A 26,200-nucleotide genomic window follows, 5' to 3' on the forward strand; every position below is an offset into this window, starting at 1 on the left:
ATGTATTCACCAACACAATGAGCTCTACCCTTTTGTTCCTGATACATCTGGCATTCTTGTATAGATATAATAAGTAATCCTCGGGCTTTTTTGTATACTCTCCTCTGTAGACTACATGACAGAGTTGCACAACTTTCTGAACCTCCCCTCCTCAAACCCTATTCATATTTTTATTCTACTTGTATATAGATATCCTTGCACATATTTAAGTCTATAGTAAGTCTGAACTGGATGAGCACATCTCCTTTCCTCTCATAATCACCACCATGATGATGTATGTATCATTTACAGAATTGCACAACTTGATTACTCTTATGCAAAGATTTTCACCATTCCTCTTATCAAGATCTAATTTTTTTCTGATTCTCCATATAAGGTCTTTACTCTTTTTATTTTAATTCAGTGCTATCATATCTTGGTAATATGGTAACGATTTTCACTCTTCGCGTCTAGAAATTCTTTCATATCCTCTCTCTCTCACACACGTACATGATGTATTTATTGCTAATTAACATTAATCTGTTATATTTTAATTTAATTAGTTTTAATTTCAGCCCATTAGGTTTAATCCATGAACACGCAAATATATAAGTAGAGGGATTTCAATTTAAACATGTGTGCTACTGCTTTTTGAATTCAGTTCCTATTGTTATTCGATTATTGTGGTGATGATATCTTATGACACATAAGACGAAATATTTACATAATAAAAAAGTTATCTACTGTGTGTGTTATTCTGTAGTTATGCTTATATCCTCATATGTTCTTTCTTGTAGTTATATCAGTTGCTTTAATATCATTTTTGTTCTGAGTGTTTATCAGAACTCCCCCCCCCCTTTCCTTGTACAGTGTGTATTGCGTTGTTCTCAAAAGTTTGTGTGCTTTTCTTGATAAGTTAAATATAGCATCCCAAATGTCAATAAGCATCCTGGTTATAAGAATCCAAGTAATGAACAAAAAAAGGAAGGTCTTAAGTATTGAGAATAAGCATGCAATGATAAAACATTTTGAAAGTAATGAGAGCACATGTGATATTGCAAGGGCAATAGGTCTAAAGGAATCTTCAGTGTGCACCATCACTCTGAGACAATGCTGTGAAAATAAAAGAAACATGTTTGTCAGGAACAGTAAATACATACTGTATTTCTTTAGGCCTTGTTCTAATTGGCTTTGCAAGTGCAGCAAAACCATTTATTATTACGTGACACCTCTAGGGAGTCCAAGGACTCATCGTGGGAGGACACACTACTCTACTTCGCTAAATACATCTCATCCTATCCACTACTATTTAATTCTCCAACTACGACACTACTACCATCAACGGCATCTATTGCCCATCGTCACCAACAATAGTATTTTTTGTGTGTTCTGAAGGCCGATTTGTCTGTATGCAGGATGAAAAACAGAGTTTCCAGGAGAAAAACCCTGCTACCACTGTATGAGATCAGCTAACTCACCTTCAACTAAAAAAGCCCATATAAGGATTCCCCTTGTCACGACAGGAATCGAATCCAGGTCTTTTCCATTTGAGGGGTGCAATGTTCTGCTGTTCTTCCAATTGTGCTATGGCAGTTACAATTTAGGTACAAGGAAGAAATAAAGTATTTACTGTAGTTCTTTATTTATTAGGAATTAAAGATGCTTAAGACTATCGTACATTTTTATTTTATTTTTTAATGTACAGTGTTACTTATGAGACTCTATAGGCAACTACTATATAATGACTTAAGTAGGACAGTAATTTTGTTGGAGAGATTTCCAGTGTAAGGGATGGTGTCTCTAAAATGAGTGTCGGAATTTTGCTGTGGAGGAAGATGAGAAAATTAGTAACTTCTGGACAGTTACTTGCATACTCATAAGGACAAACGCAGCAAACACTGGACTTTCTTTTTCTGTATATCTTCATCTTTTAAAATGGAAACTGCTAGTTTATTATTATTTATTTATTTTATTTAGCATATGGCAATCTACATGCAGTATGAAGGTATATAAATCAAAATAAATATGCAAAAAGTAAGTGACAAACAATTAGAATAAAACAAAGACATTTATACTTTCAACAAACAAAACACTTTTAAGATAAGATCAAGTTGTCGATCCAGTCTATATCAGGCATTGTTGCATCCAGGAAGTCGTTTCGTTGACCTGTGTATGCACGTTGACTGCACTCAGTAGAAATGTGGTGAATTGATTGATTGATTCAAGTGCCTGCAGTCATATTCTAGTGAGGGAATGTGACTTAAAGAAAAGAAAAAAAGCACCAATTTAGAGAAAAGTGAGTTCTACACAATGTAAGAAGAAACAAATACATCGTAATCCAGAAAGCAGGTGATGCAACAGTTGGGCACTGCAGACCATATTTTAGAGATCTCTTCTACTTTCAAATTGTTCAACTTCCATTTTAGGATGACCTTACTTAGGCAACTCATGAGGAAACCAGTAATCTACTTTACAATATGCCATACTGGCCAATTTACTAGAAATGGAAACTCAAGTCTCTTCAACCTCTACCTTCAAGATTATGTGGCTTGCCCAAAATCCACGAGACGCATTCCTCTGCGATCCATAGTTGACAGTATAAGCTCACCTAACTTTCCTTTTATCTGAAAATCTTGCAAGATTACTGAAGAGCCACATTAAACACTGATTCCTCATCAAGGACTCTACCTTTTTGTTCAAAAACTTAAATACTTCTATTTTGTCATCTCACATTCCTGCAGGTCTAAATCTAGTCTCTTTCCGCACCATTGTACCATTAGATGAAGTATTGACTTTATCAAAGATCTCTTCTCACCATATGTTACAGGACTTTTCAAGCACTACCTTTAGTTGAACTACCTTTAGTTCAATTTCTTTAAATGAAATCATTGGTTTTGTAATCATCTTTACAAAATTTTTTGGCCTGACCATGGAAAGTGTATTCTCTCTCTCTCTCTCTCTCTCATCTGCAGATCTATTCATGCAGAACATTGAGAAAATATACTTTTCTTTAGCCAATCCAAAACCTTCCATTTGGTGGAGGTACGTTGACAGTTATTTATGCATGATGTATCAGATTTAAATAACTCTCTAAATTCACTTCTTTCATCCACAAATACAGTTCACATTAGAATTAGAGAATAAAGGTAAGCTAACTTTCTTGCTACTGTGAGCTCTAAAACAACAGGAAATGAAATTTCACTGGACATTTACTAAAAGCCCACCCACACATGATGTTTTCATACCTCATCTCTTCACCATCCATCATACAAAATATGCATAATTCACACCCTGAAAAAGTAATAAGCAGTTTCCATTTTAAAAGTTTCCAATTTTATTTTTGACAAAAATAGACAGAAAAAAGAGCTCCAGTTTCTGTTCAACCTGTTTGTCCTTAATGGGTATTCAAGGAGTACTGTCCAGAAGTTGCTGTTTTATGATACTCCTCCACAGCAAAATCCCAACACTCATTTATAGATACTCAGTTTCCACTCCATACATTGAAAATCTCTCCATCAAAATCACTGCCTTACTCAAAAGCCTCAATATCAGAGTTGTCTATAAGCCCATTAAATCATATTTAGCATCACTGGATGCTAAATATGATTTGAAGGAAAGCCCTTCTATAAGTATCTGGGTGTTTACAGAATTCCATATTCTTATGGAATTTCTGGACAATTTCTTATGGAATTCCTTGTTTGGAAAGCAGTTTGAAGAAGAATTATGTGGGCAAACTTCAAAATGGGAAATTAAACTTATTTGCACCTATCGTCACACAAAAGGTTCCCCTAAGGAAGAAATGGAGGAATTTTTTGAGTCATTAGAGCAAGCAACTTACATGAAGAAAATGGAAAAACTGGTCCTTGTTGGAGATCTAAACAGCAGATTAGGAAGTGAATTCCACCAGGCATGTAGAAATGTTTTGAGGAAATTTGGAAAAAAGGAAAAGGCTAATAATAATAGTATGTATACCTGATGGATTTCTTCTCAGGATATAGACCAGTCATTACTAACAAGATGTTTCAGCACAAAGATGTGCTAAAGGTCATGTGAAAAGAAGTTGCAAGATAAGGATATTGTTGTTCAGCCTGGTTGGCCGAGTGGTTAGCGTATTCGCTCTCCAGCCAAAAAGCCGCAGGTTCGAATCCCACCGTGGGCATGGATGTTTGTGATTGTCTTTGAAAATACTAGTGGTGGGTAGTAGATGATGTGGTTCGCTGTGGTAGGTGGATTGAGTGATTAAGACGGAGAGTTGTGGAGTGGGTGGTGCTCTTCCTTGATGAGTCTGTGGACTCCTTGGCGGTCGCATAATAATAATAAAAACCTCCTTGGCTGTGTTGTTGTTAATAGTGATATCTTCATGCTGGTTCAGTATGCAACAGTTTACAGAGGATTTGAAATTGGAAGTGGCCATCACTTAGTCTTAAGTAGTATAAAAATGAATATCACATTGAAAAGAACAGGATGTAAAAAGGTTTTAAAACTATGCAAACATTATTGAAGAAAGAATGAAACAGTTTGAAAACAGGAATCAAACCTTGCAGTCTTAGTGCCAAACTGAAGAAAACATTGATTCAGCTAGGGAGATATATTGTGAAATTGTCTGCAAGGATAGAAAAATAACAATGCCATTGGTGTTCACAAGAAGTTAAAGAAAAAGTCCAAGAAAATAAGAAAGCATACATGGAAGATGGCAAAATGTTCTGGAGGCTATTGAAAATGCTTAGAAATTGAGGAAAATGTACTGTAAAATGAATTAAAAATGATAAATTTGACATTAAAACTGAAGATAAGGATATTCTAGATGTTTGGAGCAGTGCTCATCCGCATGGGGGGGAATCTGCACCCCCCCCCAAAGAAAAAGAAAAAACACTAGAAAATTTTCCAAAATCTTTTCCTAATTAAAATTCAATTTTTTATTTATGTTGTGTCATGTCTTCTATTTCTATACCACTTATAAATTAGTGATCATTGCATATGCTCAGTCATAGGTTGTATGTGATGCATAGTGTGTATTCTCAAATCGTCTACTCAACTCCCCCAAGATTAAATCCTATGTGTGCTACTGGTCTGGAGTAATTACTTTGAAAGACAGTAAATGAAAGAAACAGTGACAGAACAGTAGTAGAAAATGAACGCAAACAGGAGTTACATATCAATACTTGAGGTAGAAAAGCCATCAGAAACTTAAAATGTGGAAAGCCAAATGGAATAGATGATATCTGACCAGTAATGCTTAAATATAAAGGTATAAAAGTTTTGTAGTGGCTTCACTACATGAGTCAGAGAAACTGGTCAGAAGGTTGAATTCCAAATGATTGGAGTAGAACTCTCATAGTTCCCATCTGTAAAAAAAAAATAAAGGAAATAAAATGGAATGTAAGAATTTCAGAGGAATTTCTGTACTAAGTGTTCCAGGTAAGATTTAGGTTTGTTCCAGGTTTGATTTGGGAGTATTGGTGGATAGGAAGTTGAGGTTTAGAGGGCACATAGGAAAAAGTGGCTGAAGCATCTCATAAGATTACTTGGTAATTGAAGAAGAATACTTTGATGAGCAGAGACAAGCAGATTATTATTCCTCTTTTTTGAACCTTGATAAGACCCTCTTGACTACTGTGCACAGATCTGGTCAGCTGGGCTTCTTGGTGATGAGGAAGAGGTGGTGGAGAGGATCAAAAAGGCGAGTGACCAAGATGGTAGCAGGTTTATGGAATGAACCTTATGAGAAAAGGTTGAAGATTGCAGAAATTGGTTGACAGGCAGAAAAGAGGTGATATGATTGAGACATATAATTTACTGAAGGGTTTTTGCAAGATTAATGCAGAGAAAAGTTTTCAGAGCAGATCTGGTGGGAGAACTGGGGACTATCCCTCGAAACCGTGCAAGGGTGTTAAAACCAGATTTTTTTGCTTGAAAAGTGGTGAATGACTGGAATAGGTTGCCAGAGTCTGTTGTGGGTGCTATGACTGTGAATGATAGATACTGCACAAATGTTGAATGGTGCTTGCCATGATGTTTATGGCTTCCCTTGATGAGTCTAAGGACTCCATGAAGTGGAATGTAATAATAATATTTGAAAAGTGATTGAGAAAAATTATGGAATTGAACCTTGAGAAAAACAAGTTGGACTCAGGTGAAATAGAGGTTGTCAAGATCAGATTTTCACTTTAAACAAATAGTTAAGAAATCATGGTAATATGACCAGGATCTGTACAAGTTTTGTAGATCTGGAAAAGGCATAAGACAAGGTGCCCAGAGAAAAGCTTTTCGCTACATTTATATGAAGTTAAATGGAACACAAAGCACTTCATAGTCTTTCTATATTTAAGTTGTAAGGTAGTAGTTAGAATTGAAGGAAATACAGGAAGATAGTTTGATATAAAATTAGGGGTAAGACAAGGATCCACATTATCCCCACTCTTATTCATCATCTATATGGATCTCATTATGAAAGACAGTGGCATTAAAACTGATATATTAGAATTGGAGATATCAACTTAGCTCTTTGCTTTATGGAGATGATGTTGTACTCCTAAACACATCCAGTGCAAGGCTACATGATTCTCTGACTAAATTGAATAACAACTGTAACAAATTGGCATGAAAATCAGCAATAAAAAGACAAACTGTGAAAATAGGCAGAAACATAAAAAACTTGAGCTGTATTCTGAATGGAGAGCTGATAGAACAAGTAAAATATTTCCGTTATTTAGGCACTGTTTTTAGTGAAGATGGAAAGTTAAATATGGAAATAGAATAAGCAAAGCTGGTATGGTGGGTAGCCAGCTGAATAAATTTATAGGGAATAAGAGAGAAATTATCCAAGACACCAAACCTGCAGTATACAAGACTATTCAAACCAGTTTACAGTTATGGATCTGAGAGTTTGGTTAGAAATAAAGTACTTGATCAAAGACTAGAGACAACAGATATGTGGGTTCTGAGAAAAATTAGGGGAGTTATTATTTATCATTTGGCAATCTACATGCAGTTATAAAAGGTACATAAGTAAAAATAAATATGTAAAAAGTAAGTGACAAACAATTAGAATAAAACAAAGACACATACTTTCAACAAACAAAGCACTTATAAGTTAAGACCCAGTTGTCTGATCCAGTCTATAACAAGAGTTGTCACCTCCAGGAAGTCGTTTCTTTGACTGGTGTATGCATGAAGACTGCGCTCAGTAGAAATGCGGTGGATGGATTGATTGATTCTGGTGCCCGCAGTCACATTCTGGTGAGGGAATTTTTCCCCACATGTACAGTGATCTTGTGCATCTTCCATGTCTGATGTGAATCCTGTTCAGTGTTATCCCTGTCTTTCAGCTCATTTCCATACCCAGGATATTGAGACAGTGCCTATCAAACCAAGTTTCAAGTTGGGCATTGGTATTTGATTTCAGTCTGCTGAGCTGTAGCTCTAGTATGTCGTGTATAGGCAATTCAGTATTTCTAAGTATTTTATCATATTCTCATAGTAGAGCATCATGTCTTCATAGGTTTGGTGGTATTAAGTTACTCAGCATTGGGGACCAGTAAACAGGAATTGTTTTTATGGTTCCAGTGATAAGTCGCATTGTGGTGTTAAGCTGGCTGTCAATTAGTGTGATATGGCAGCTGTTGAGCCAAACTGGAGCGCAGTACTCTGCCACTGAGTACTGAAAAAAAAAAAAACAATCCGAGTGCAGATGTTTGACTCCTAGGTATTTAGGATATTTGTTATGGTGTAGTGTTGAATTTCCAAATAGGATGTTCAGCTCGTTATTTGCCAGTTTATTGCTGAGATGGAATGTTGACACTTCAGTTTTACTTTGGCTTGGTTGCAGTTTCCATTTTTTAAAGTAGGTGTACATAGCAGCAGGGTTGTTTGTGAGCATTTCCTCCGTCTGTCTTAGTTCTCTATTTTTGGTGGCTAACACTATGTCATTAGGGGAGTGAACCATTGGGATCAATGGCAGAATCATATTAAAAATGAAGACATTAAGAAGGAACTTGACATTGTTTGCATTCAAGAATTTGTAAGCAGAGCTAGTCTAATGTGGTGTGGTCATTTAAACAGAATTGGAGAGGAGAGGTTAGCAAAACAGGTGCTTAATGCCAAGAAGACAGGGGGAAAAAAAAAAGACCTAGAGGAAGACCAAACTTTGTGGATTGATTCAGTTAGAAGTGCCTTAGAAGAATGAAATGTTAGCTACAGTAGTATTGGAGTGCTAATAATTATTTAATAAACCTACTAGTTTCATCACTTAAGCTAGTGGCTTCATCTGGGTTACGGTAAATACACAAATAAATATATAAGCATTAAATATGAATCATTACATAACTAAAAACACTGAATGTGTAAGAACAGTTAACACATTCATCTGGGTTTATCCTAACCCAGACAAAGCCACTAGCTTAAGTGGCAAAACTAGTAGGTTTATTAAATAATTATTATAACCTATAAACCAAGTGTTAAGCAATAGACTAGTTTGGAGGAAAATTGTTGATAGAAGATTATTAATAATGTAAACTTTAGTGCTGTCATAGTAGTCTGACTACTCCTTGAGGATGCATACCAGGAAATTGATTATTATTCTTATGATCTGCCTTACATAAGTCAGACCAAAATGGTGTTGTCAGATTTGTGGAATGCTTCTTATGAGGATAAGATTGAAAGGTTTATTTAGATATCTTCTAAATAAACTCTTCTATCATCCAATTTACATAAATTGGATGATAGAAGAGTGGAGACTGATAGAAACATAGAGGATTAAACCAAGAATATAATTTCTTGGTATCTTTAATTTATAATTTTTTATAATATATAACAGGCAATATGTAACAGAGGGCACACAAGGATTTGAGGATCTTGGATTTTATCATCTCATCAGAGGATGTTGTTATAAATGAGGTGTCAAATCTCCCCTCCATTTGGCGAGAGTGATCATGAAGTGATTATCTGGGTGGTTGCCAATGAGATGAAGACTTCAGCGAGGAAAAGATATATGTGGAACTACAAAGCCAGTGGTTATGAAATGCTTAGGAAATAGCTTGCAGCTGTAGCATGGAATGTGGAATTGGGTGTAAAGGATATCAATGCTACTGCTATTCAAGACCCGTCTTGTAGAATCAATGTCTAAATGCATTCTAAGAGTCAGAAGGTTACATAATATAGGTGTGAAATGGATGAATGAATATATTAAGCATGTGATACAGAGGAAAAAGGTATTATGGAGGCAGCATAAGAGGAGTGGTAATAATCAATTCCATGAGCATTACGAAGAACAGGTAAGGAGAGTGACTTGGTAAGGGTAACAAAAGTGAAGTATGAGCAGCAATTAGCTAATGAAGCCAAAAAGAATCCTAGGGGAGGTTCTTTCAATATGTAGCCAACAAAAAAAATAAATAAATAAATAATGATTATAGTAGGATCACACTGATTGGAGAAATTGGTATAATGACAAGTGCTGTGGAATATATTTATAGTTGGATATTTAACAACAGTTCATAAAGGTCTTTTATCCTTGAGAGTGTGATATCATGAAGAGTTGGAGAAAAGTGGATGATGAGAGGAGAGACCGAGTGAGGAAGAAGTATATGGGGAAATTAAGCAAACTTCATATTAATAAGATTGTGGGACTTGATATATCACCATGTATTTTGAAAGAATGTGCCAGGGAGTTGACATCTGTCTTGACATATTTGTTTAATATGAGTCTTACATTAAGTAAAGTTCCAAAAGAGTGGAAGAAAGGCAAGATTGTTCCGTTTCATAAAGGAGGTAACAGAACTCGAGCATCAAATTATAGGCCAGTCTGTTTGTCAGGTGTTGTGGTTAAAGTGTTGGAGAGGTTGGTGAGAATCGGGATCCAGATTGAGTTGACAATAATGGTATTATCTTTGATGGACTGCATGGATTTGGTAAAGGGAGATTTTCAGTAATCTACTTACTTATTACAATAAAGTGATGGCAGCATTGGATGTGGGAGATGGATATACAGTAATATACTTAGATTTTGCAAAGGCTTTTCATAGATTACTACATGATAAATTGATAGTCAAACTAGAACAGATGGAGGTTGGATATTAGACTAGTGAATTGGGTCAGAGATTGGCTATCTGATAGGTATCAGCAAGTTATGTATGGGGGGGGAAATATCTCAGAACAGGAAAATCGCTAGTAGTGTGCCTCATGCGTCTGTTTTAGGGCCATTGCTGTTTAGCCCATATGTTAATGATATTGAAAAAGATTTTGATGGGACATTCAGTTGTTTTGTAGATGATGGAAAGTTCGGATGAACTATGAGGAGTAGAGCAGATGTGGCTTTATAAGGAGACTTGAATAGATTGAGTGAATGGGCACGGGAGGGGGAATGCCAGCACAATGTTGCAAAATGTAAAGTTTTAAAATTTGGAAAACAAAGATAGAAGTAGAATTTATTCCTGCTGAGGATGTATTGTTGTAGGTAGAGGAAATAAGAGATCATGGGATGGCAGACAAGAATCTAAAATTTAGAGGACTCCTTACTGAAATTATAAGGATAACACAGTGATGCAGAAGACACTGACATGTAGAAGTGAGGAGATTCTGGTTCCATTGTATAAGGCTCTGATTAGGCCACATATGGACTACTGTGCACAAATTTGTCACCTGACTAAATAGAGTAAAATAGTTTCTAATCTCTGGAATGTATATATGAAAAAAGATTGAGATGCTTTTTTGCAGATTCTAGTGGATACGAGGAAAAGGGATGATATGATAGAGATGTATAAGTTGGTAAGGGATTGTTATAAGTTAACATTGAAGAGTTTTTTCATAAATGGTGGTTGATTGGGGAGAGAACAAGAGGTCATCCCTAGAAGTTGTATAAGTAGGGTGTGAGCAAGAGAGTGAGAAGCAGGTTTTTTTTGCATGGAAAGTTATGGGCTGTTGTGAATGATTAGAGCTCATTGCCTGAGAATGTGGTATCTGTGGAGAATTTGAATGTGTTTAAGTCACAGTATGATTAGCTGTGTATATGACAAGAGACCTGTATGAGTCTTAGGATAATAAGTTGCTTAAGGATCTGATAGAATAAATGTCAGTTGAAAATTTTCAATATACAAAGTGCATAAGAATATGGTAGCAGGAGTTATCAGGACTAGATTTTTCTCTTGGATAGTGGTGAATGAAAGGAAAAGTGTTGCTGGAAGTAGTTGTGAATGCATTCTTTATGAATTTGTTTAAGGAGAGAGAGGTGTGATAGGTATTGTATGAATAATGGTTAGTGTTGGACTCTCAAAATGATGCAACACTATGATGAAAGTCTCCAGTTGATAATAATTCTCATTGGAAAACCTGTAATTCTCGTAGAAAGGCTTATACGTTGGTCGCACATGATTACTAAATAACTTAAGGAATTCACAGTGTATACTGGAATATTAATTAAAATAAACTTTAATATATACTTCCTATATTTTGGCAACATCACGTTGCCATCTTCATGGGAACATAAGATTAAGACACGTGCACACAGGCACTAAAAACTGCAAATGAGGTAGAAACGAGGAAACTGTTTTTCCTAAAGTCCTGATGGTGCTCTCTTTCACCATTACAGCCACTCTGGACTTGCAGACCATGCTCTGGATACACGCCATAGAATACGGTGGAAGAAAGCTGCAGTAATACACTGCAGCAAGTATAAATTTGAAAGACTATTCATGGAATCAGCCTCAGCCCTAAGAAACATGCCAAACCTCAACAAATTTGGATGCATGAGACTGCCCCAAATTTGGGAGACTTACATCTTGAGAACTTCAGCCCAGTGGCCAAGAATACCTAATATAGCCCACTAGAGGTGGCTATATTAGGTATTCTTATATATCAATATCACCATCAGGACTTGAGGAAAAACAGTAGTTTTCTCGCTTCTACCTCTTTTGCTGTTTTTAGTGCCTGCATGCACGTGGCTTAATCTTATGTTCCCATTTAGATGGCAACGTGACGTTGCCGAAATATAGGAAGTATATATTAAACTCCATTTTAATTTATATTCCAGTATACGTTATGAATTCCTTAAGTTATTTAGTAATCATGGAAAACCTGTAAGAACAAGTCAGACATTTCAGATATTTAATAAAAATAAATTAAATGTGTAAAGAGATGATACAATAATTAAAGCTGGTATGGTGGGGAACCAGTTGAATTATTTTATGTGGAATAAGAGATAAATAAGTCAAAACACTAAACTTGGAGTGTGAAAGACAGCGTTTTAAATTAATATTAATTCAAATTTGAAAGTTGGAATGAATATTAGAAATCATTAGACACTAAATATATGAGAATTTTGAAAAAAAAATTAGGGTGATGAACATCTGGCATCAGTAGTAGAAGAGTTTAAAATGAACTCAAATTATACTTGACAAGAAATTATATTCTTGAAGGAATATCAACACTAGGCTACTTGCATATTGAGGATGAGTTCACATAAATTGATCTAGTATTTCATAATGCACAATATACTTTCTTTCATTAGATACTAGGAAAATTTCCTGTGCAGTCATCTGCCTCTGTATGCTGATAACATAGTCATAATGTTGTTTTGCATGTAAACTTTAGTTTCCTTGTGTTTGGAAAAAAAAAAAAAAAAACATAATTTCTTGTCAAATAAATTTCTCTCTAATTAAAAAAAAAAACATTTCTATAAAATGAAGATATTAGCAAAGAACTTGATGTTTTTAATCATTCAAGAATGTGTGAGTAGAAATAATCTAAGATGGTATGGAAACTTAAACATGGAACAGGAAAGTTTAGCAAGATATTATTTCATTGTAGGAAAAAAAAAGAAAGTTCCAAAGGAAGATTCAGATGGATTAATGCAGTCAGTGGCTTACAAGATTAGAATGTACGAGTCTTACAACATTTTTAGTGATCTTGGAGACTTAACAAAAGGGAAAAAAGTTTATTATTTTTTTATTTATTATGCCCCACTCATGAAAGGTCACATGACCTATAACACAACACTGCTATGTGTGGGTAAGTGATTAATCAGAAAGAAGTAAGCAAGCAAATTATATGTTTCCTAAAGAATTTGAGGTTGCACTCAGTGAGAACAATAGTATTGGGGGGGGGGGATATTGTTACAAACAGAGATAGATGAAACGAAGGCAAATGAGAAATTTGTTTGCTGTTTGGAGTTGAACAGTGTATTGGTGTTGGCTAGTGGCTGCTTTGGTTCTTACGTGAATAGAAAAAAAATGGAGGAATGGTTGTGATCAGTTCAGTGGAGTGGAGCAGTGCCCATGAAAGTAACTATAATGAAACAGAGCATAGTGGAGAAAGTGAGTGAAGGGAGTATTTGGGAGAAGGGTCACCAATTAAATGGATTGTCCTCTTCTGTATATCATCTAGAATTCTTAGGGAGGTTTTGGATCCACCATCCCAATTGTGAGAACAATATTCCAATATTGGTCAGATCTGAGAATTACAGTGTTAGGAGATGAACGGAAGAGGAGTAATTTTTTGAACAAGAAAAAAAAAAGTTTTTAAGTGCTGAGGAGGCTTACAGGTGTAATAAGTTAGTGCTATAATAAGCTAAACATGACATTCAGACCAAAATTGGTCAATGAAAGATATCTATCATCTAGAGGTGTAGTGGGTATTTCCTCCATCTATGGAAGACATGAGTTTAAAACAAGACTTTCCTCACCAGATCCCCATTTGTGGAAATATACCAAGCCACAGGATGGTATGGATGACTTGGATGGGAGGGATTATATGTTGTGTAGTCACCAGCTCACAATGGCCCAAACATTGATAGGAAACTAGTAATAACATAACGTGAATTTTATTTTTGAGAATCCTAGCCATATGCAGTTATAAACCTATTGTATGTTAGCCTGTGGGTGCTCTGACAATTAGTCTCAATTATTACATAATCTGGAACTCTCTAGTGACCAAACAAACCAGTTGAAATCTATAATAAGCATGGTGTTTAGTTTCACACCAGCTGCTGAAATTTATCTCCCTCCCCACTACATACCAATCTCACATTCAAAACCTATAGCACATATTTTCTACCTGAAGACATTTGCAAACAACCAGGTTATTGGAGATGGATGTGTGTGAATACCTGCAGTAAAATTATATTGTTTCCTGTTTGGCTTCTGATGGTGCATCAATAACAGCTTTCTTCAGTCCATTGCTGGATCAATGGCTCTCCATGCTTCCATTTTGACTGATCTTGTGCATCTCTCCACCACAGATATAACATTTTTATCTCATCATCCCATCTTATTTCTAGTCTACCTGGTTTCTGATAACCAGTTCTTGAGATCCATTCTGTTGTTCTCTTTATCCATCTGTTAGACCTTCTCATCATATGTTCTGCCCATCACCATTTGTTGCCTCTTATTACTAATGCAATGTCCATTACCTTTGCTTCTTTATTCAATTACTTTTTGTCTAACCAATGTTATTCCCTAAATGGTTCTTGCCAAGTTTCATTGTATTTGTTTTCAGTTTATCCAGCAGTTTTATTATTATTATTATTATTTATGTGCCATTTCCAGGTTTGAGGGTACATATCAGAAAATAATTATGTTAAGTTGGGAAGAGTAATGGCCAAGAGCTGTGATGTCAAACTGCTACAGTAGGGTTTGAATTGGGATACCAGTTCCATATTTTATTAGTATTATTTATTATTTCATGACACCCCCAAAGAGTCCAAAGATGCATCGAGGGAGGGCACCTACTCAACAATTCTCAGTCTTCACCACTTAATCCACCAACTACACCAAACCACCACTACCATTATCTCTCACCAGTGCCATCTACTGTCCACCACTAGTTTTTTTTTTTGTCTGTAAATTGCATATGTTCTGAAGGCCGATTTGACTGTATCTATTAATAGATACAAAGCTGTAAGGCAGTTTATAGTTGTTGTGGCTATAAATCCCCCACCAGGGTGGGGGGGGGTGATAGTGAATAGGGAGTTGAAGTTCAGGATAAGAGGATAATGCATGGTACCATTGCATAATGCACTGATAGGCATATCTGGATTTCTGTTCACACCTTTGATCAGAAAACAGAGTCCAGAGCTGATTGACTACAGAATGTTGTTTGAGGATAAACAGACAGATTGTGCTTTGCAGAGAATTGAATAGGTGATGTGCTTAAGAAACATAAGTTGATGAGAGGATCACCTCCATTGAAACTGTTAGATTAGGGAGTGCAAAATAGATTTTTTTTTGCATGGGTGATGATGAGTCAATGAATTGCTTTGTTAGATTGGAGTACTGAATGTGTTCAAGGTAAGGTTGGATAGGTACTGTAGAAAGTTTAACCTTCACATTGAGTCACTAAACTCAGTGTGGAATCCTTGAAATAATGCCAGTGATAATTGCAACAATTTTTCTCTCTGGCTTGGATAGTATATTATACAGGGTGATCAAAATGAAAGTATCCCTGTTTAAGGACTTGTGGAATGCCATCCAGTGATCCAAATGCTGCAAAACTTGGCAGGAATATGTTGTGCATCTGCAGAAGCAATATCTGAGATAAAAGTAGTTCCAAAATTCAATGGGCATTGTAAACACCAAATGCATGGAATTGCACATCACACAACTCAGCAGGTGCTAAGAGGGTTTAAAAAGATAAATACAGGATTTTTCCTTTCATTCTGGTTGTTGGTACCATCTGCCGTGATGGCACTAACCTTGCTCCAACATGCTTTGTTTGTGAAGCTGTACTACCTAACAATTGCAATGCTGTTTCTGCACCCCGTGAATTTCGTCACCTGAACAACGTCCACTATCTCCATGTGCTCCATGACAAATGGTTAACCGTTTTGAAGAAACAGGAGTTAGACCTGGCAGAGATTGCAAACAGATCAGTTCACAACAAGTGAATGAATTTGCTACTGCCATTGTGGAGCAGGCCATGAACAACAGCATTTGTTCCTGCAGTACATGTGCTGTATCAAGACACATGGTGAGCCTTACACAACTGTATGGAAAATTCTACAAAGGATCCTTCATTTCTACCATTCAAGATAATCCTGACACAGGAGTTTCACCCACAGGACTTTGAAAGTCATCTGACTTTTGCTTTAACATTCCTTGCTCGAGTGGAATTGGATGCTTCATGGCTGTGGATGATTTTGGGGGAAGATGAGGCTCACAATTGCCAGGCATGGGGCTATGCATGCAATCCAACAAATTCCTTTGCATTCACTCCAAAGTTACTGTCTGGTATGAGTTTACAGCCTCATTTATCATTGGACCATTCTTCTTTGAGAATATTCGTGAGTTGAGGCCTGCGACCTGCTGAGTTACTGCCAAGAGGTCTTGCAATATGATAAACAATTTTGTTCTGCTATAGCATTGCCTGTGCATAAATTCAGTCATTTCATGCAGAATGGGGGCCCTCTCCACACATTGGTCAAATCCGTACAGGAGGTTTGAGAATATTTCACGAAAGCCAGAATGATCAGTCATGCAGTTTCCAACTGCATGGCCACCTCGTTCACCTGATCTGACCCCCCACCCAATAACTTCTAGCTCTGGGGATTTCTCAAAGACAGGTTTATGGGATCATCCTGATAACTTGCCAGCACTGAAAGGCAGCATGTGTGCAACATCATTCCTGACCAGATGCATTCTGCTGTTAAACACACTGTGCAAAGGATGCAGTTTTGGTATACCAGGAAGGGCAGCCCATGAATTCATAATGGCAGTGAATCAAAATGTGTTATTTATGCTTGTGTCGCTTTTGTCTTTCTTAAACACACACACAGAAATTGCTATATCTACATTGTTGGAAGTTTTTTCCCCACTTGGTTAGACTATAATTAATTTAGTTTAATCCTTTATCCAAGTGTAAGCAAACAAAGTTTGCACCTGAAGTATCTTCAGGACAGAGGCAACTCTTGGTAAAGGTGGACTAAACTCTCATCACTTGTCTTAGTATTTCCTATAATGCAAAACACATCTCCTTGCAGACAAGCATAATACTATGCATTAAGGGAAGGACCACTACCCAGACTAGTTTTGACCTTTATTGAGGTCTCGTCAGTGGGAGCCAGACCCAGAGGTGGTGATACTAAGGTGGAATTAATGGAGAAGTCATATTTATCTCTACGAGTTGCCAAAAGGTGTCTCACCTTATTATTAAATTACTCTGGATTAGAGAAAGATGTTGGAAGTTTTTTTTCCCACTTGGTTAGACTATAATTAATTTAGTTTAATCCTTCAGTAATCGTTCAGATACTTCAGGTGCAAACTTTGTTTGCTGACACTTGGATAAAGGATTAAACTAAATTATAGTTTAACCAAGTGGAAAGAAAAAAACTTCCAACTTCTTTCTCTAATCCAGAGTAATTTAATAATAAGGTGAGACACCTTTTGGCAACTCGTATAGGTAAATATGACTTCTCCATTACTTCCACTAAGGTGGAAGTAATGGAGAAGTCATATTTAGCAACTGGTGTCATATATATAGCAACTGGTGCTCAGGAGATCTGAACACCAGTTGCTATATATAGCTCATAAAGCCAGGTAACTCTGATTTGGCCATCACAGGTTTGACCATAGGATTCTTTGAAATGATTCCAAATTACTACCTTTTTGCATTTTCAGATACTTTTATTCAAAAAAATAAAAGTTCCGAAGCCTTCACACATTACCTTAATTGCAATGATGAACTTGATATTCCTCAAATTTGCAAAATCATGATTTCTAATTTCATAAAATGTGTGTGTGTGTGTGAGCATGCACATCCATATTTTCACTCTGTTAGTTCCTAATTACATTTAAAGGATAGCTATTGTTAAGTGTGTAGTTATGTATTTGTATCAGTTGGATTTTGAATTTCCCGCTGTTCTTAGTTTCTTTGCTTTGACCAAACTTCGAGAAACTCAAAATGAAATGTTTGCTGTTGATAGTTTGATTTGTTCCTCAAGAATTCCAGTAATTCTGTTCCCTTTTTACTTCATGCAGTCTCCTCTGCTCAACTTATATTGCTGTTATTAAAAAATCTCCCATAATGATCACTTGCTTTGAACTTGCCAAACTAATTTGCCTCATTTATTGATCATTACATCTTATGTTCTCTGGCCTGTAGCAACAGTTCACTAAATATCTTGTTCTCTCCATCTCTGCTTCACACACACATACTCTCAAAAGTTCAATTGCATTGTTCATTTGCAAAGTTCAATCTCTTATTGAGCTATTTTCTTATAAGATAATCTTTTATATATTTGGAATGTTATTTTTTCTTAAAAGAAATCAATCATAAGCACAGCAGTTACAACAGGGAAAAAAATGAAACCTTTTTTTTTTTTTTTTTTTAACTCTACAGTGCCTCCGGCTGTCCTTTGGCTAGTAAAAATAAAATGAGACATGACACAGCAGTTACTGTTGATGGAAAGTTCATAAAGGCTGAAGGAATAAGGTATTTTATTATTATTATTATTATTTCACTTAAAGTTTTTTTTTTAATTGCTTGCTGTTTTGAATTTAATTCATTATAGTTACAAAATGTATTATTTAACAAGTATTACATGGATGTTTTAATCATTTTATGCTATAAACCAAAATTTCTATCTCAAAAATATTTAGACATGTGTTGTGAATTACTGGTAATGTAATTCATAAAATTTAAAAAGAAAAATAAGTGATGCAGTTTAAAAATTACTTTGCTGACTGACAATTGTTATATATTTGATATATAACAACTGTCTTGATATATATTTAATTTAAGCAGCTTATTGCCAATATTTCAGCAGAGATTTGTGTCCATTTATATTTCCTTTAATTAGTGTGCAATACTTTTCAGAGTACCATGTGGAAATGCCTTATTTGTATATTATATGTATTTATCTTTCAAATTATTTTTTCATATAGCATATGTAAGTTTTTTTTTTTTTAACAAGTATATTAGGTTGTTAACCTTCAAATGTCAAATGTGGAAAGGGGTATTGGGATCACTTCACATGCACTTTCCTAAAGTAGAAACTCTATTTTTATCCTTGTTTTCTCCATTAGTTGTCCCACTCCAGGATGTGATGGCAGTGGCCATGCTAATGGCAGCTTCCTCACTCATCGAAGCTTATCTGGGTGTCCAAGAGCTACACAAGCAATGAAAAAGGCCAAATTATCCACTGAAGACATGACAAGTATTAGTATAAAAGCTCAACCAAGTTAGTATTATCATCAGTTGTTTTAATACAGCTATTAATATAACTACTGGTTCCTACTGCTATTTGAATTGCTTAATTTTTATATATATAAAATTTCAATAATTAAATATTAAACAAGTTGTCTATTTTTTATTATGGTTATCTTAATTTAATACCTTTTAAAACAAAGGTTATTAATCTGTATATCTTATAGCATTATGGAAGGAATAGATTTTTAAAATAGCATCCTAATATTATCCAGATCCAAAATTGGAATTATTTAGTATCCTTTGATATGAAATGAAATCATTGAGTAATTCTCTGCTATTAGGGAACTCATTTTGATTGAAATATTGATATACATTATGTGAATAATGTTATAACCTTGTAGTTTGTTGAAACAATATCTGACATCTTAAATGGGAAAAAAGTGTGTATATATATATATGTGTGTGTGTGACATTAAAAACTCTATAATTCTTTCATACACTGAAACATGTAGAAAGTTCATGGTTTTTAGTTATGTTTTTTTAATTTAATAAAACTATAATTCTTTCATACGCTGTTTATTTTGTAATAATTCCTTTATTAATAGGAGTTATATTTTACTTTTACTTTTTTTCTTTACTCTTAATTTAAGTTCATGGTTGTAGTTATGTTTTTTAATTTAATAAAACTAAGGCTTTGATATAGCCACATCTGGACTGCTGGATTGCAACTTGTTCACTTGGGTTTCTTGAAAATGAGAAACTAATAGCGAAGATTTGGTGGTCGGTAACCAAGATGGCGACAAGTGAAATGCTAATAATGGGGACAGATTTGAAAATTTTGTGATTACAAAATTTGGTTGATTGGCAGATGTATACATTACTCTGTATACATCACCTTACCATTTCAGGTTTGATCTGGGAAAGTTTTAAAAGCCATACAAGAAAACCTGAATACATCCTTAGATGTTGATTCACCCTCTAAAAGAAAAATCTGTTCTATATATTTTTCACAAACGACATGAATGAAAGCAAGTGTGTCAAGCCATGCTGTGTTTATCAAATATAGGGAAAACTGTGTGTGGTGGAATATTAAAATATAATTAATAACAATTTTTGTTTGTAAACTTGTTGTAGTAATAAAATAGTAAATTTTGAGATTTATTATTTCTTATTACTAGAAAATGATGACAACGTTCCAGTTATTGATTTCCTTCATTGGATCAACAGAACACAATATTCACTGCATTTTTGTTTTTTTAATTAATTAATTTTTTTTTTATGATGGTGTCTGTCAGCTAGGTTTTCCAGAAATTAAGCTTCATTTCTTATACAGCATTTTTTGAAAATGAAAAAGACCTAATGTATTAAAGTCTATCACAATAAATGTTGCACATGAAGCAGAATTTAGGGTGAATTTTTAGTACAATGCCAACTTTAGCACAAATTTTAAATCCTGTACTTTACCTTACATATTTTACCATACTTACTTTATTACTACTGGTCAAGCAATAAGTATGGTATTAATTTGCTTAACCAGTAGTAAAAAAGTGAGTATGGTAAAATATGTAAGGTAAAGTGCAGGATTTAAAATTTGTGCTAAAGTTGGCATTGTACTAAAAAATTCATCCTAAATACTGCTTCTTATGCAACATTTATTGTGATAGACTTTCATACATTGGGTCTCTTTCTGCCACTTAGATATTGATAATGGCTTTATTTCTTGTTCTTCTAGTAGAACATGCTCTACACATTCTGGTGGAGTGGAAAGAATGGAGTTTTTATTTCTTTGGTAGTGGAATAAATGAGAACAACACCAAATGATTTTTAGCTGACAGTTATCCTCCATTTGCTTATGATTAAAATATTATATTAGGAAAGCACTTAGGATGATGCTGACTTTAGCAATAGGAAATTTTTTCGCTTTTTAATTTCTATGTTCGAATTAAAAAGTGAAAAAATTTCCTACTGCTTTTCCATGAAACATCAAGATATTAAATAACAGTACTGTTATGTAATCACTTTACTTCATTTCATGGCTTGTATTTTCACGAAGTGTTTTTCTTTGACCTGCTCTAATTTTAGTCGTGTTACATGATTAGTGTTTTTTAGTTTCTCTCCCTCCTCCATACTTGCAATTTGCATCATCAATTTTTTTTTGTATATTACATCCTTTTGTATTATTATTAACATTTGACCTCCATGGACTCAGAGACTCATTGTGGGAGGTACATACGCACAATGCTCATCTAACCATGCTTTAAACTTGGTTCACACCCTCCTTATACAGTTTACAGTGATAGCCTCTTGTTCTTCCCCCCCCCCCATTCTATGAAAAATCTCCTCCATGTTGACCCGATAACAACCCCCTGACTAGCTTATATGTCTCAGTCATATCCACCCCTCTTCCTCCTATTCACAAAGCTCTGCAACTTCTTACATTTTCTCAATCTGTCCTCATACTCCACATTCCAAAGACCACTGACCACCTTTGTGAATCTGGACCCTTTCCAACATGTCCTCATCACCATGAAAACACAGTGAGCAGTTATGATGCCTTATACAGTGGCATCATAACTGCTCTATTTCTGCATGTCAGAGTCCTCTGCATCATTCCCATTATCCGATGCGATGTCTTCACAAATTGTGCAATGTGGCCCTGAATTTCAGGTCCTTGTCCACCATCACTCCTATATCTCTCATCTCCTCTACTTCTGTTAAAGTTTTCCCACCAAGTGTATACTTTGCATCCCATTATTGCTTACTAAATCTCAAAACCTTACACTTTAAAACATTGAACTGGCAGTTTTCATTTACCTGCCCATTCATATAAAAAAAAAAAAAATCGGCCAACAAAAAACTCCTCGCCTACTCCCTATACCGGAACAAAAAAGTTGGCTTTTTTGTTCCGGTATAGGGAGTAGGCGAGGCCGTTTTAGCCTTATCTAACTTTTGGAGACTGAGTAGGCCATTCAATCTCCACTGGTAGCCAATCAGGGATCGGTATGCAGTGAAGAAGGCAGCTAATAAGTGCTGCCATCTTATGGTCCCTAACACAATATTTTTAATGTCTGAAAATAGTGGGGGTTCTACAGCGATTTTCATGAGTTTCCGGGAGGAAAAAACTGCTTGCCCGTGCCAGAGATCGACCAACTCAGGAACCGATCGAAAAAAGGTTTAGAAAAATTTTCTCTAGTCGGCGACTAGATTTGAACCACCAAGTCTTCCTTTGTGCGATCAAGCACCATAGAGTGCAAAGGCCACTTCTACTGAGCTACACATGCTCCCCATTCATGCAATCTATTCAAATCCTCTTGTAAGGCTCTAACATCTGCTTGACTTTGCATTGCTCTCCCTAGTCTTGCATCATCACTAGTTAAACCCATCCCAGTATCATTAACATACAAATTGAACAACAATGGCCCCAAAATTGACTCATCAGTGACACCATTAGTGAACTTTCTCTTTCAGGATACTACAACTTTCTGATACCTATCCAATAGCCAGTCACTGATCCAACTCAGACATCTATAATAAATTTAGTTAAATCCTTTATCCAAGTGTAAGCAAACAAAGTTTGCACCTGAAATAACTTCAGGACTAAGGTAAGGTAGTGCAACACCAGGAAACTCCGAGCAAAGGAAAGGTGGACCAAGCTCTCATCACTCCTTGTCTCAGTATCTCTCATAATGCAAAGCACATCTCTTTGCAGACATGTATACTGCTATGCATTAATTGAAGGGCCAACTACCCAGACCGGTTTCAACCTTTATTGAGGTCTCGTCAATGGGAGGCAGACCCAATCGTGGAGATACTAAGGCCGAAGCAATAGGAGAGGTCATATTTACCTATAGGAGTTGCCAACAGGTGTACCACCTTATCATTGAATTACTCTGGATTTAGAGAAAGATGTTGAAAGTTTATTTTTCACTTGGTTAGACTATAATATAGTCTATAGTCTTATAGTCTAACCAAGTGAAAAATAAACTTTCAACATTATAGTCTTATCACGTCTCCCAATGCACGATAGTTGATTCACCCTAGTCAATCCCTGCCAGTCCATTGCTGACCTTTTTATTTTGCCTCTCGCGGGACCCTGCGCGAAGTTTTCTGACCCCAGATATTTCCGCGCAAACTTTGAATTAAGGTCTGAGATCTCCATACCCATCACATGCTAACTCCTTTCCTTCTAGAAAGTTCCGACTTCTATCTCCCTGAAGTGTAGTTTAATCCCTTTTTCAGCATAGCGTAACAGCTTCTGATGTATACCCTCCCCCTCTGCTATCGACCTTGATGGCTTTGGTTACAATGGGTTTCCATTCTACCCTATACCAAGTGATACATCAAATATATTTCCAAACTCTAAGGTAATTGCCCCTAAACTTCTATTTTTAGATACTTGTTTACTTTATTTTAGCATGTTTAATTCCTTGGGGGTCTCTACAGATGGGCATTTTGTATTACTTATGTAGGTAATTCTAACATACTTCTGCTCTCTAAGGGATTTTCTTTTGAAATATACACTCATATAGCTTCTATGTACAGTATCATGAAAATTTTTCGGGGCTAATTTTATATGGGCTGATATTATTGTTTACATCTATTATATACAAGTTTACAATTCTTTGAATTTCGGATGTGACTCCTGTAAAATCGATGCAATTAAACATTGTAAGAATTATGACGCTGCATTGAATTTTACAATTGCTTTTGTCAGATACTGCCTTATGGATTTCCATGCATTGTCAACATATCTTTCACTCAACTCATCTATGCAACGTACAGATGCTGACTGCAGAGCTTCCTATAATCACCCTCTTTATACTTCTACATATATATCCATTTTTGGTAGTAACTTTCCTTGTTTCACCACTTCCCAAACAAGTACCTCATGATCACTCTCACCAACTGGCAGAAGTAATACCTCAATAACAACATCTTGTGAAGTTATCACCAAATCCAAAACATTAAAGCCTCTAGTTGCTTCAGTGCTGCTTAAAATATTTATCTCTCAGAAATTCAACAAACTCACTCTGCTTGTTCCCATACACTACCTTCTCCTTCCATTCTATATTATTGAAATTAAAGTCTCCCATCATAATCCCCTTTTTTTTACATGCTCAACTAATTTGTCTAAACATTTCACAATCAGTATTCTCTGAATTTCCTTGCCTATAACAGCATCCATCAGGTATACTAGCCTCTTAATTTCTAAGAAGCCAAGTTACTAGGCTGAGACAGACTGTTGAGCTCAACATGAAAGGGAATATGGGATGGGATAGCATAGGTTATGTTGATTTGATATTTATGTAATTCCTCTTCCAGCTTCACTTCTTTTTTCATTGATTCTTCTTCTCATAGTGCTGGTGCTTAAATTTTTTTCTGTTCAGATTAAGATTGTTCTAGAACTTGACATTTCAGTGTTCTCCCTTGTTTACTGATGAAAACAGTGAGGGCCTTGTTTAACTGGATAGCACACCAGTCAACGGGACTTTTGATTATGTTGTATCATCATCATCATCACTATCAATTTCTTGGTCGAACATCCCTTGGTACCCCCAAGGGATGATCTTGCTGCTATGACAGCACTACAACGATTAAGTTTACATTATTAATCTCCTATCCACAGTTTAGATAGAAATTATTGGATCACTGTCCAATAATTTCATATGTAATCCATTTTTGAAATTATGGATTCTACAACCGTGCTAAAATAACACTTTTTGTTATCCCGACATTTCGATCTTCATATCAAGATCATCATCTGGAGCATACATAAATATACAAGACAAGCTGCATTACATTTCAAACTGTAAGCTAGAGAAACAATGATTTGATCACATGCTACTCACTGGTATGACCTCTAGTGAAAAAAAAAAAAAAATTACATCAAACTAATTTCATTTTTTTTCATGTAACATACCATACATAGGGGAAACAGGGTGAACCATCCCAATCAGAAAGGATGAACACAAATGACACATAAAATACCTCCATTTTGGAAAAACTAGCCTTTCTGACCACGCACTCCAAACATACCACAGAATTGATTGGAAAGGTACCAAGTCCCTACACCGCACCAAAACCTGGTTCGAGCTGAAATTCAAGGAAGCATGTGAAATGCTCAAACATGATCCGAATCTGAATAAAAATGATGGTCTAACCATTCCAAGAATGTGGAGGGACCCATCTGCAACCTTCATAGCAACCATGAAGAAAAATCTTAATACAAGAAGACTTGGTGAAGGTTTTTTTTTTTTCCCTGAACATTCAATAGCGACCTGTACTGTACAAATCCGAAGATAATTGTAGTATAACAATATAAACTGTATAATTCCAGAAGAATCCTAGTATGCGAGGACTTTAGCAGAGTTTATTGTAGTTTTTTTTTTTTTTTAATCACTTGAGGGCAGTCTAAGAAAAAAAGATTAGTTAACAACGTAGATGTAATTTACCTGTATAGAGTGCAACAGCATGTAGCTTGGTTCTTATACACATGTATCCTTCTGATGATGACCTCAATACAGGGGTTGAAACGTCAAGTTATTATTTTATTATTAATCAGTAAAATGATATTTTCAACACATGTTTTGTGTCCTTAAATATTCATAAATATAATTTAATTTTTGATTACATGAATAAACATTCTTGCTTACAGATGGTTTTCCTTCCAGGTTTTTTTTTTTTTTTTTTTAAATCAAAAATAGGCAATTGTAATAATAGAAATAGGACATCACTGTTACTGGAAGGAAAACCATCTGTATGCAAGAATGTTTATTCATGTAATCAAAAATTAAATTAGCTTGATGTAAATTTTTTTAAATTTTATTTATTTATTTAATTTTTTTTCACTAGAGGTCATGCCAGTGAGTATTATGTGATCAAATCATTGTTTCTCTAGCTTACAGTTTGAAATGTAATGCAGCTTGTCTTGTATATTTATGTATGTTCCAGATGATGATCTTGATATGAAGATCGAAACGTCAAGATAATAAAAAAGAGTTATTTTAACACAGTTGTAGAATCCATAATTTCAAAAATGAATGCTGATCACCGTGTAACACTAAAAGAAAAGAATTTCATATGTAACATT

At 35.4% G+C, this 26,200-nt stretch overlaps 1 protein-coding gene across 5 annotated transcripts in view; it reads left to right on the forward strand.

Annotated features, from left to right (window-relative positions):
- LOC150108172 (uncharacterized) overlaps positions 1-26,200 on the forward strand; it is a 318,721-nt gene that overhangs the window by 228,258 nt on the left and 64,263 nt on the right. For all 5 annotated transcript variants that reach the window (XM_090390632.1, XM_090390634.1, XM_090390631.1 and 2 more), the window contains 2 exons: positions 18,301-18,393; positions 18,987-19,141. In XM_090390632.1, the coding sequence (XP_090246758.1) occupies positions 18,301-18,393; positions 18,987-19,141 (248 nt within the window). The remainder of the gene's footprint in view (positions 1-18,300; positions 18,394-18,986; positions 19,142-26,200) is intronic.

The sequence above is a fragment of the Typopeltis vanoorti genome, chromosome 3, assembly GCF_054136105.1.
Source record: "Typopeltis vanoorti isolate ZY-2024b chromosome 3, IOZ_Tvanoo_1.0, whole genome shotgun sequence".
Lineage (NCBI taxonomy): Eukaryota > Metazoa > Arthropoda > Arachnida > Uropygi > Thelyphonidae > Typopeltis > Typopeltis vanoorti.